At 36.4% G+C, this 13821-nt stretch overlaps 1 protein-coding gene across 3 annotated transcripts in view; it reads right to left on the bottom strand.

Annotated features, from left to right (window-relative positions):
- The window catches only part of Psa (puromycin-sensitive aminopeptidase), a 133828-nt gene extending 131654 nt beyond the window's left edge, over positions 1-2174 (bottom strand). For 2 of the 3 annotated variants that reach the window (XR_010857448.1, XM_067128899.1), the window contains exon 1: positions 1979-2174. Coding sequence is in view for 1 of the 3 variants with exons in the window: in XM_067128899.1 (XP_066985000.1) it covers positions 1979-2172 (194 nt within the window). In the remaining 2 variants the exon portion in view is untranslated. Of the gene's footprint in view, positions 1-1558; positions 1751-1978 lie in introns of those variants that run through there. The other variant, XM_067128912.1, reaches the window with a different exon arrangement.
- Positions 2175-13821: the final 11647 nt, after the last annotated feature.

A 13821-nucleotide genomic window follows, 5' to 3' on the forward strand; every position in this document is an offset into this window, starting at 1 on the left:
AAAAAGACGTGGGTTGCACCAACACTAATAGTCAAAAATACATATAACATAAGATAACCAATGAGAAATATAGGCTAACATATGTACAGTAGACTATATGCACCATGTACCCAAATATGAATTAATGTAGGTTATCTTCAGAGATGACATGTACTTTCCAACTACCATCTTGGAATATAAGTATTTTAGGCTATGTTTGTTGGTACAATTCACTCAACAGTTTCCAACTCAGGTCCAACACCATGGAATAAAAGTTTACTCTATCAGTCATTGGCATTGGAGTTTTCAGCTTTGTTCTTGGTGTCCTTAAAAAGGCTAATACGGAAAGTTATATTATTTTACTTTAAACTATTATTTGATATTGGAGTTTTTATGCTGTAATATCAAGTCTCCTTAATATGACTTGTACAAAACTCATGCTAAACACTACTGCAAATATACTGTTACAATGATATTTGCTCTCTTTTGTTCATGTTTTGCCATTCTTTCCAATGAAGCTCGTACTGGACACAGCACTGATGGGAGTGATGCTGATATTTATAAACAAACAAACGTCAGAAATGTTTAAGTCCACATTAACATAGGCAGGTAAAATTTACTTGAAACCAATAGGATATCACATTTTGGACATGAAAATATAATTATCCTATGTTTTAATGTGTGCTTCGAACATTTCACTAGCAAATGACTTAACCAAACAAACTTAGAGTAACCTAACCTTGGGGTTCCCAGTCCTTACCCGAGGACATATTAGTTTGAGAACATCCTATAAAATTTCTTAATCTGAACAAGAACTAGCCTATCAATGGGATTAAAGTCTTTGTATTGCAATTTTTTGTCTTTCCCCCCACCCAAAAACCCAGCTTTCCCTGTGGTCCCCAAAATTGCAGGAAATAGCCTAAGGGTGGAGCTCAGTATCTATAAAATACTAACTTGCAAAAGAAAAGAATGTCAGAAATGTTCAAACACATTAAAACATAGGATAAATATTTTTCTGGTCCAAAACACAATTATGGTTTAGAGTAAGGTAATTTTAAGTATTAGCTCTGTGCTTGTTTTTACCTTGGAAACTGGTTTTTTCTACACTTTTAGGCTACTGATACTGGCGGTTCATATCCCGTCCAACAAGTGTAATAACTTATTAACGTATGGGTACCCAACACCCCCGGGCCAGTACTAAACACAGCGAAGGGGCATTCCATGTGGCCGACAACAAACAGATGCACTGCCAGTATCAGAACCCCTAAAAGTGTAGAAAAAACCAGTTGAAAAGGTAAAAACAGGCGCGGAGCTAATGTACCGAATTACCCAGCATTTACTCAAGGGCTGGCACTAGTCTCATCACAGCATTCATTTGAGTACATCCGGCAATATTAAAGTAGAAAATTACCCCATGGTTAACGGGTATCGTCAACCGATGGGGTAAGGGGAAGACTGGCACTGGGGAAACAAAGTGGTTTGCACCTACAGTACAATTATAAAGCACATACAAGCCTGAGGTAAGCTGCCAAAAAGGAATATAACGTTTCTGGCAGGAAACTAATAATGACACTTTTACCGAAACGTTTCTTCTCGCTTTGTGGGACAAATGACGGTGCAGAGTGGGCTGGGATGCCTAACCTCTCGACTTCGGTTGCACTTAGCCTACGATAGTTTGGCCCACGTTCATTCAGAATAGCTGAGAAATTAATTCATCGAAAACCCCGACCAACAGCACAGTTTTGGCACTAGTCTTTCGGGTGGACTGAACACTTTGGGGAGGTCAAAGGTGGGTAGATTAGCTCAGGGTAGCCTAGTAACGTTAGGCTTATCACCCGATGATAGGCCTAAAATCTTATCCCAAATTAATCTGGGCGAATTAAAGCCAGCTTCCACAAACCTCTCACATTTCGCAGCTGGGCGATTTTTCACACACTCCTACAAGCATTCAAAAGGAGTTATTCAAATTGAATTTACAAAAAATTCAGAAACGATTTACCTAGAGTAACGACAAGCGACCGGCAACAGCAATACTATTCTACCACGGAGAGTTTGCAGTTGCAACTTCAATGTCACATCTCTCAGCTCATAATAACGCAATTGCAAAGTATTGCCTCTCAATTTAAAATGAATAAATACAGTAATGGTGCTCAGTTGAATGCACTTGAAGTTAGCATTTTTAACAAAATACATGGCAGTTTATTAGGTGTTCTCAATTGTTTATACCCTCACCAGTATTGTAATTTAAATAATTGAATTGAAAATACGTTTCTGGCAAATGTACTTACACACACACACACACACACACACACACACACACACACATATATATATATATATATATATATATATATATATATATATATATATATATATATATATATATATATATATATAGCCTTTAATTTTACTTTGCTGTCCTGTACCTTATGTTATTCACTTCATATTTACACACATCATTCACACATGCATTATTATATATATATATATATATATATATATATATATATATATATATATATATATATATATATATAATAAACTTTATCACATACACAATTGTCCTGTGCATTAGTAGAATTGCTAAAAGGACCTCATTCAAACTGGATGGTATTTCTGAATAAATACTCCATTACATAGGCCATCCAGTTTGAATGAGGTCCTTTAGTAATATATATATATATATATATATATATATATATATATATATATATATATATATATATATATATATATATATGTGTATATATGTATGTATGTATGTATGTATGTATGTATGTATAATGTGCATGTGTGAATGATGTGTGTAAAGTGAATAACATAAGGTACAGGAGAGCAAAGTTAAGGGCTAGAACAGAGTTACTGTATTAAGAAATTATAGAACAGGATTATTTTATAAGAACGGGGTTAGAAAATAAAAAAATCGAATATTAAAACATAAGCTGAAGAATCTATGAAAAATAAAAGACCACGACTTAGGATAGGGCCGTGACTTAGGGCCTTCACCGTACTCACATCCACCACGACCCCGCAGGGGGGTAGAGTCGTCAGTGCACCTCACGTGGTGCACTGCAAGCATTATTAAAGGGTGTGTGCTATGTGCCCATGGCCCCTAGCTGCACCTCCTTGTTAGCCTTTTACTTTACCTTCATTCCCGCTTGTCTTATTCAATCTTCCTGACCAACTTCTATCGTTTCTTAGTGCAAATGTGAGGTTGCCTCACAGTTCCGCCTTTAGAGCCTGTGCTTCATGCGACACTTTCTGGATCTCTTTATCTTGCTATTTAAACCCCCTATGCTTGGCTTGGCAGCCTCACTTTCAAATCAGATCGAAACCTTCAACATCCCATGACACAACAGTGGTGTCAGCTTTTACATAAATAGGCGGTGGAAGGGAATTTAAATGTCTAAGATGAGAATAAATGTGAGCAAGAGTAAGATTGTAATGGAGAATGGAAACCATGAAGAAGGCGCACTGAACTTTATTTTTTTTTCTATGGATGGTAGGATGAAGAAGATGCGAGTCACAGAATAGGTGAAACAAGGAAGACAGCAGAGTATGAATAAAAAAAAGATTGACAGGAAACTTGGAGTCTCCTTGAAAGCTATGGTTGGAACGTACGAATGAACTATTGAGCCAGCTCTCCTTCATTCTGAATGCTGAAAGTGAACGAAAGAAACATATTTGAAGCTGTTAAGACGAAAACTTTGCATGATACATGTAAAATAAGAACTGGCACTGTAAGATATGTGGTGATAAGTAAAAGTAGCCAACAGGCAAGCAGAGGTTAAAGGATAGTGTTCTGAGGCAGTATGGTTATCAGGAGAGAATGGAAGGGGATAGGTTGATAAAAAGAATGAATGAATGAATTATTTTGAGTTATCTGGCATCGTGACAACTGGGTCATTGACGCCGATATTAATTAAATGAACAACATAGCTGCTACAAAATCAATAAAAAGATAAAAGAAAATGAATGAAATATTATATTTTTGGGAGAAGGCCAGCATCGATAATAAATCTAAAAATGCCACGAGGATCATACACCACACCCTCTCCAAGATCTTGGCAAGGATGAACCTGCCATCCCGACCAAGAGTCTCAGAGGTAACGGCTTCTAATATGCCCAAGACTGAGGCACTCAGCCAGCAAGTGCCTCACAGTCAACAGGACCAGATAATCCTCACAAAAAGGATGATTCTCCCCAGCCATCAGAAAGCTGTGCGTTAGGCGAGTATGCCCAATCCTTAAGCAGCAAAGACCCTTCTCCCACCTTCTAGGCATACTGCCACACTTCCAAGGAAATATAACATCCGCAATTTCTTTCATTTTATTTTCTCCTAGACTATTCCAATGCTCTTGACACAAATTAATTATAAATTTTCTGACGCTTTGGAAGAAATCATTATATAAAAGTGGACACCTGTAATGCACTCTTAGAATCGCTAAAAATTGTAAAATTTGTTTCATCAGTAATTGCTGTTTTTTCAATAGCATTTAAAATCACAAGCAATTCTGCCGTAAAAATAGATGTTAAAACAGGAAGTGCCCCTTGAGTGCAAAACTTATTACTAAAAACTCCAAATCCAACTCCAGCACTGGATTTGGAGCAAACTGTGAATACAAAGTTGAATCCTTATGAACCTCACTGTGTTCCATAAATATGGAACGGATCTCTATGTCTATCATATTTTTCTTAGAACCATAAGAATATTTACACAAAATGAAATTTCTGTTAATTTTATAAGGAAGTACCTCATTTCTACTAATATCAGTAGTGCCAAGTAACTGTTTAAGTCTATACCCCTAAGGTGTGGACAACTAGAATGCATCTCATAGTGCCTAAAATGTCTTTCGCTTGTTATAATGAAAGGCTAGAGAATTGGGAAATCTCTGCATCCTATACCAGTTGCGAAGGGTGGATGACTGGTGATGGAGTTGTAAAGACAACGCCCCAGCATCAACCAACAGGCTTGATATTGTTGTGGTCTTGAAAGCACCAGTGGCCAGTTTAATGCCTGCATGATGTGTCAAGTCAAGCATTTTCAACCTGCTGCGGGTTGCAGAAGAGTAGGCTATACTTCACATCCATATAACAATTTCGATAAAATCAGGGCTTTATGCAATCTTAAAAGTATTTGACGGAATTTGGTTTCCTCTACATAGGGAATTCTTTGACCTCTGATATATATATATATATATATATATATATATATATATATATATATATATATATATATATATATATATATATATATATATATATAGCTGGGTCTGGATGAAGCCCACGAATACGGCAGACGTGGACAACAACTGTTTTGCTAGTCGAAAATTCAAAGCCATTTAAATTTGCCCATTTAGTGATGTTATTTACTGTAAGTTGGAACTTTCTTTCAATAACAGACATCCTTAATCCTGCAAATGATATAGAAAGATAGATAGGAATCTTTAATAACATAACATTCTTTTGATGAAATATTTTTTGAATACTGTTCTGTATTTGGACATAAATTTTCTTATGATTTTTAGAATACCATTGTAATGCAGGATTCATTTGACGCATTGAGGAATGCAATTAGGCATAGACATTACCATTTAAGACCAACAACAATTAGACAGTCGAATTCCAGTGCCAAGTTCACGAATATCATTAACTCAAGGAAGTACTAACACAAGTAGCAATAATAATAATAATAATAATAATAATAATAATAATAATAATAATAATAATAATAATAATAATAATAATAATAATAATAATAATAATAATAATAATAATAATAATAATAATAATAATAACACATTTCAGTTTAGAACAATGGCGCAAGCAGCGATCATTACACAAGCCACATGTTTCTGTGGAAGAGTTGAAAGTTCAAATCCTGACAAAAATAGGCTAGAATCATATTCTGTGAACCAGTGGCTAGTTGACGCAGACAGTCGCATATCAACAGGGGGAACTAAAATTAACGAAGCCTTGCTTCTCGTTAGTTTAGAAACAGTGATGCATACAGAACTTTGAATTCTGTTAGATTCAGTAACATAACCACATACACTGAATTTAGAAGAATTTGTTTATCAATCTGGGAACCAGTGAGTCAAAGTGATGCCTTATATAATATTATCAGATTCCTTAACCAGTATTATGAAGGAGAATCCTTAGCAAATCTTCACACAGATGTTGAAGAATCAACACACAAGGTAATAGAAGACTTACGAAAAACAAATATCAAAATAAGAAGTAAGATTGCTTTTGGTGATGAAGAAAATGATTTAGTTAGTTTGAGTTATGTTTTAAATTACATGTCATTTGGAACAATATATAACGCACTTGGAGAAACAGAAAAGAAAGCGTTCAAGAAAGTCAAAATTGATCCTGAAAGTGATAACCTTACAGCTTTAATATCAACGAGGCAAGAAATCCAGAAGAAAGAGATAGATTTTTCTAAGGAATTGGTAAGGGTAACAGAAACACAAAATGAAGGGAGAGGCAGAAATAACCATGATTCATATAAATGAAATAACAAGTATAATGATCATTCCAGACAAGTAGGGAATAGACAAACTTCCTTTCAAAGGAAATATGCACAAAGTATTACGAACAAGTGGAATCCAAACCAGAAAGGCAGACAGAATCAATCGAGGAATGGACCATTCTTCGACCCACCCATAAGATATCATAATGGTCAATATTCAAACACAAATAATTCAAAACCAGAGAATAATTCAACTCAAGAAGCTAGATCAAAAATAACATGTGAAAACTGAGGTTATACCAATCATTCCACTAATGAATGCAGAAAGCCCAGAATCTGTGCAGTTTGCAAAAAGATCGGGCAATTAACTAAAAACTGTTGGTTCAATAATAAGGAAGCCAATAGAGAGGTTATAGAGATAAGTAACAGTCGCCCAAATATAAATAAATCTTCCAGTCAGTGAAAATTAACCTCTTTACAGAGAAAAGAAAGTAAATCCCTCCAAGGTGATGAAGGAGAAAAAGAACAAACAGTTACAATGGGAAATGAAGGTTCATCAGCATTTTCGTATTTACATAGCAAAGAAGCAATATTTTCCATGAAAGAGGAAGAAATAGACAGAAAGGTTCTGCCTATTGTAAAGATTCCAATAAATGGAAGAACATGTACTGTACTCGTTGATACAGGTAGTATTGTAAATATAATCGATAAAAACACTTTAACATGATATTTAGGCATTGCAGAAACTCAGATTCAGGGTCAAAGTAGAGTAATAAAAGGAATAGCAGGGGAAACAGATTGAAAGCCTGGGGAATGTGAACTTAGAAATAGAGATTTTGTCACATAAATTTATTGAAAGTTTTCTAGTTTTAGAAGACAGATTTTTTCCCACACAACTCTTGTTCTCATGTAATTTAATGAGATGTGGAATAATATTAGATAGTAGTGAAGGAAAGATTAGCCTGAAACAGGATAATCAGAAGAGCGTATGTTTTGCGCTTGACGAAGAAAAGTTTCACCCAAATCTTATCAATTTGTCTGAGACAGTTTCGACAAGCGAGACAGACGCACAAGAAAGGGAGATAAGTAACCAGAACAAGCAAGATAAAATAAAAACAGATAAAAAAGAGGAATTCCCACAATTTCATAATACAGAATTGTTGAGATGTGCACATACAGATGATATATATCATATATAAATAATTACTCAGATATAAATAGTTGTGATGACTAAAACACTGAATCTAACGAAAATCAAGGCGCCTATGCTTGTAACTATAGTAATGTATCAATAAGTTGTGAAAGTGAAGGGAAAATACTAAATGAAGTATTGATCTTAGATATAATAAATAAATCAGACATAAATAGTATAATAGAAGTAACAGAAGAAATCACTGGAGATGCAGAACTTTGCTATTTTTCAGACATAAAAGAAGAAGAAACATGTTGTGTTAGCACAGCTGATGATAATCAAAAGAGGATGTAAAGGATAAGGATGTTGTATTATTGAATGAAGAATTGCCAGATTTTGTCAGAATGGACAATTCTCTCGTCCACATGAATAGTAATAACTGCTAAGTTTATGTTCAAAACTATTCGGATAACAGACTAACACTATACGCAGGCATTGTCTTTTGCATACGAATTCCTATTAACAATCCTTTACTAACAGCAGAAGAAAAAGCATTTTTCTCTATAACTGGCCAAACTCTCAAATAAATCCAGAAGTAAACAAAACAGATTTTCCAGAAAATAGACACACGTTAATTCAGGTGTTAGAGAAATACAGAAATGTTCTGTATTTCTGTAGAAGGCGATAAACTAGGAAGAACAAATGTTCTACAACATAGAATATTGTTAGATGATGGAGCAGAGCCATTTTTTATTCCTAATTACAGATTACCAATAAGCCAGAGACCCATAGTTGACAATTTGATAGAGGAAATGAAAAGAGATGGAGTAATAATTCCTTCTAAATCTCCATATAATTCCCAGTTGTTACTTGTTCCAAAGAAAGATGGTAGTTGGAGACTTGTAATAGATTACAGGAAGTTAAATTCCAACACAGTTCCAGATAGAATGCCGATGCCGGTAATCCAAGATATGTTAGCTCAATTAGGAGGGGCCAAAGCATTTTCATCCTTAGATTTGCTTAGTGGATATTGGCAAGTACCTCTAGATGAAGAATCGAAACAATGCACAGCCTTCAGCACACATAGAGAACATTTACAGTTTCAAGTAATGGCATTTGGACTAACATCAGCCCCATTAACATTCGTCAGATTAATGTTACAAATTTTAGGAGATATAGAAAATGTTGCAGTATATTGGACGATGTAATAATTTTTAGCAAAGACTTAGAAAGTCACCTCAGAACATTAGAAATGGTCCTAGAGAGATTAAGAATTGCAGGACTACAATTAAATGAAAGAAATGTCAATTCCTGATGAAATCCTTAGAATACTTGGGTCATGTAATTAGTGAAGATGGACTGCGCATACAGGCAGGTAAAATAAAGGCAATAATTGATTACCCAGCTCCCACTAATTTGAAAGCATTAAGAAGGTTCCTAGGTATCGTAGGTTATTACAGACCTTTTATAAAGGGTTTTGCTACTATAGCCAAACCTCTGACAGAACTAACAAAGAAGGATGTTAATTATGAGTGGAAGGATGACAAGAAACACCCTTTCAAACACTAAAGAGCAAAATGACCAGGAACCCTGTCTTAGTCTATACCCAGATTTTCCCAAAGACTTTTACTTAGCTTGTGATGCCTCAAGTACAGGACTAGGAGCTGTATTGTTGCAAAAGGCCAAAACTAGAATGAGGGCAGTATATTATGCTAGTAGAGTTTTAAATCCACCAGAAAAAAACTACAGTACCACAGAAAGAGAGTGTTTAGCTTTATATTGGGGTTTAAAGAAATTTAGACCCATACTTTTAGGTCATAAGGTTAATGTGCTTACTGATCACAAACCCATTTGTGACTTATTTAAAAAGGTAGCCTTTAACAACAACATGAAGTTCAATAGATGGTTCATTAGTGTATTAGAATTTGCCCCAGAATTCAGATATATTCCAGGGAAATCTCAGATGCAATCCAGATCTCAAGAAAAAACAGAAAAATGTATAACCACTAATACCTTTTGTTTTAGTTGTCAAGTAGTAGATTTAGATCTAGAAAGAGTAAAAATACAACAAGAAAATGATGCAGAAATCAGACAAATAATAGGACAGTTAATACTAGATGAATCCTTAAAAGCTGATTTTCAATTAATAATAACTAACACACTCATATAAGTTACCAGGACATCCAGGAATTAAAAAGACATGCAGAATCATAACCAGAAATTATTTTTGTCCACCTTGTTGTGAAGATGCCAAAAAGTTTGTACTAAACTGTATAGTTTGTAATCAATATAAAGATACTGTAAATCTTAAAGCTCCACTTGAAAAATATCCATCAGAATTAAATTCATTTCAAGTAGTAGCTATGGACTTTCTAGGTCCATTTCCAAGGACTATTAGAGGAAGTAGACAAATTTACTAGCGATCTTTTAAATAAAATATGTGAATTTTATGAAGTAAATAAGTGTCAAATAACAGCTTATAAACCAAGTTCTAATAGAGTAGCAGAACGAACTAATTGTAAAATAAAGGATATCCTGAAAACTTTGGTGAGCCCACAGACAGAAGATTGGGACTTAGCAATAGATGACGTACAGTTCACACTGAATAATACTGTAAATGAGACAATAGGAGAATCCCCACATTATTTGCTATATGGTCATCAGAAAAGAATGCCTAACACATTATTAGACATGCAACACTACCCAGACATACTTATAACTATGATGACTATGTTGCATGGAAGACCAGACGTACTTACGAGACAATCATGAAAACAAGGGCAAAATTAAAAGAGGTTCATAACACTTGTGCCAAACATTATAATAAAAGCTCCATTAAACCAGACATTACAGTGGGTACTCAAATTTATGTACAAAATCATGTTCTAGAAGGGCCAAATGTAAAGGCTTCTCCCAAATTCACTGGACCATATAGAGTTGTAAAAGTGTTAAAATTAAACAAATATAGAGTAATTAATGAAAGTGATCTAAAAGAAAAAGTAGTTCACTGGAATCATATAAAAGTAGTAAAAACAGATCCACGGTCCACTGAAGTTATAGATAACAAAAGACATGAAAATGCATAACAAAAGACATGAAAATGCTGTAGATAATGTTGTAAACCAAAGATATAATCTACGAAACAGAGTTAAATATGTATGTATGTATGTATATGTATATTGGTATTGGTCTGAAAATATAAATACAATGTATGTAGTGAAACCTATATATAATGAAAATATCGTAAATATAATGTATGTAGTGAAAATATCATAAATGTAATGTATGCAGTGAAACCTATGTATAAAGAGACATGGAAAAGTCAAAATGATCAAAGACTTAGGAACATTAAATCAATCCTGCAGCAGGGTAATAATAACAGTGTTATTCACTTGTTAGAAAAATTAAACAGAAATAGAAAGTACATGGAACAAAAGATCAAAGAGATCCCTCTTACCCTTCATTGGAACTGCTTTGAACACATTATTTGGCACTTATTAAGTTGTAGAGCATGAAAAAGAAAGAACAGAAGACTGGAAAGGTGCCAAAGTGCTTTATGATAAAATTATTTTAATTTTATCTTTACTAGGATCAAAAACATTAATCACTGTGTACCCATTTCCTATGTTGATTAATGATCAAGTAATCATTCAAAAGGAAACAATCAGGTATTTTGCATTAGAAGAACATGCTCTACTATTGTCATTCTTCACAGACGAACAATTTAATCAATGTATTCTGCTAAAAGAACAAGAATACATATGTAATTTTGATAACCTGTACCTGTATAAGAGTAGTAATGCTTATCCCTGTATTCAAGAAATTGTGTTAAACCAAAACCAAGAAAAAGATGTATGTACCACAAATTATGAGAAAACATTTGAAACATTTATAATTGATCAAGAAATCTTTGTATTTTCACTAAATACTATTGTAGCTAAAATGAAATGTCACAACATTAGCACAGAAATAAGGTTTAAAAATGTTAAATCCTTTACATCATGTCAGTTAGTGACAGCCAACCAGTTATATTATGAACCTCATCTTTTCACAACATATAACTTCAACAAACATGTGACATATAAGAATTACCTATATAACATAAATGAATTTAAGTTGTCTCAGTTAGAATTAAAGAAGCTTGAAAATTTGAACTATGTTGATGAATATTTCTACCATAAAGAAACTGTCTCCCCAATTTTATCATTTGTATATCTAATGGTAATGTTGATTACTGTTGTTTTGTTTATCATAATAGTGAGAAATCTTATCAGAAAAATACAATGGATATTGACAGAACTCAATAATGACAATAACTAAAAATTGATGTTTATTGATCATATGTGTATGGTCCATATATTCATTTGGTGTTTGATGTTTTAATAGTATTTGATGTTTTACTATGATTACTTTTTTGAGAATGTTTTGATGAACTTTATATCTTTTCCTCCACAACTGGAGTAACAATTTTTATTATATCCATTATTATGTTTTACTTTTATTACTACTGTATCCATTTTATTATGTTAAATTAAACATTGAGGACAATGTTTGGGGTGACCGAGTGATGTAATGATATATGAATAACGTAAACATAAGAGAGAGAAAAAAAGGGCACTAGTGCGAGGAGACCTCAATGGCCTTCTTTTGGGGTGCCTGGAGTCTTCGGTGCCAGTGACCCTTCCTCTGGGGACCTCTTTTAGATTAATGGTTTGACTTGGTAGGGGAACTCGGTGGAACCGAGTCTGAGGATGACCTGTTCTGGCTTCTTTGACAGCTGAAGTAGGGGCATTCGTTACAAGCTCAACCACTAGTCATCGCAGTTCCTCGAGTTCATTGGCCATTTGAGACGTGGCAGAATCCTTACTCATGGTCGTGTCTGCGGGGGACTGGGAAAGAGAGGAAGAGGTCATGGTGGGCATGAGAGACTCGCAGGTCACCATGACCCGCATGTTTGGGTGAACTTCCGCTGTGGTCAGAGGAATCTGGAGGGGACCTGAGTAGACTGTGGATTGGCTCTTGCACCGGCACTGGTAGCGGTGCTAGTTCCCTCAGCCTCGGGAGGAGGGTGTCTTGCCATCGGCTGATGGTGGGAAGAAGTCCCCTGGAACAGCTAGTGTTTCTCCGTAGACTTTTTCTGCGGGGGATACGTTGCCATCTGCCCTCGGTGTGGTGTGGAGACCCAGCAGGACCCAGGGGAGTTGGGTCCTCCAGTTTTCATCGGTGCAACATGCCATTAGAGCTGCTTTCAGTGAGTGGTGTGCCCTCTGTACCATGCCCTTTGCTGCAGGGTTGTAAGCTGTCATACTGTGAAGTGTCGTACCCATAAGGTGTGCCAAGGAGACCCAGAGTTCTGACAGGAATGCTGAGCCCCTGTCCGTAGTAATGCTGTCTGGCACCCCGAAGCGGCTGATCCAACTGGAGGGGAGGGCTTCTGCACAGGATGCTGTTGGCACCTCCTCCATAGGTGTTGCCTCTGGCCAGCGAGTGGAGCAGTCTAAGATCGTCAGGAGCTACCTGGCACCCCCAGACTGCGGTAGAGGCCCGACAACGTCTATATGGATGTGGCCGAAGTGCCGATGAGGTTGAGGGAAATCACCAATGCCTGATTCTGTGTGCCTTGTGACCTTGCTAGTTCAGCATGGGATACAGCTCCTCACCCACTGGTGGGTGTCCTTCCTAATGCCATGCCACACAAACTTTTCTGTCATCAGGCACGCCGTTGTACGCCATGATGGATGGGCGAGGCCGTGAATGATGTCAAACGTCTACTTCCTCATCGAGGCGGGGACCAGGGGGTGGGGGCAGCTGGTGCTAGTGTCGCAGAGAAGCGTTGCGCCCGAACCGCCGAAGGGCATGTCCTTCCACTTGAGTGCTGTCAGTGCCATCCTGTAGGCTGGTGTTTCCGGGTCTGCTGCTTGCTCCCTTGCCAGGTCTTCGTAGTGTATACTGAGGTGCAGGGAATTGATTTCCACCCTTGGCAGGGCGTCAGCTACTGTATTCTTCCTGCTGGGGACGTAGGTGATGGTGCAACCAAACTCGGAGATGGCGGCAAAGTGGCGCTGCTGCCTCACTGACCATGCGTTGCCCGCCTTCGTAAATGCGTGCACCAGGGCCTTGTGGTCCATGAGGATGGTGAATGGAATGCCATCCAGCAGGCATTTGAAGTGCCGCACAGCCTGGTAGATTGCGCGCAGCTCTCTGTTGAAGGCGTTATAGCAGGTCTCTGCCAGCG

This window comes from Macrobrachium rosenbergii, chromosome 3 (genome assembly GCF_040412425.1).
Source record: "Macrobrachium rosenbergii isolate ZJJX-2024 chromosome 3, ASM4041242v1, whole genome shotgun sequence".
NCBI classification, from domain to species: Eukaryota; Metazoa; Arthropoda; class Malacostraca; order Decapoda; family Palaemonidae; genus Macrobrachium; species Macrobrachium rosenbergii.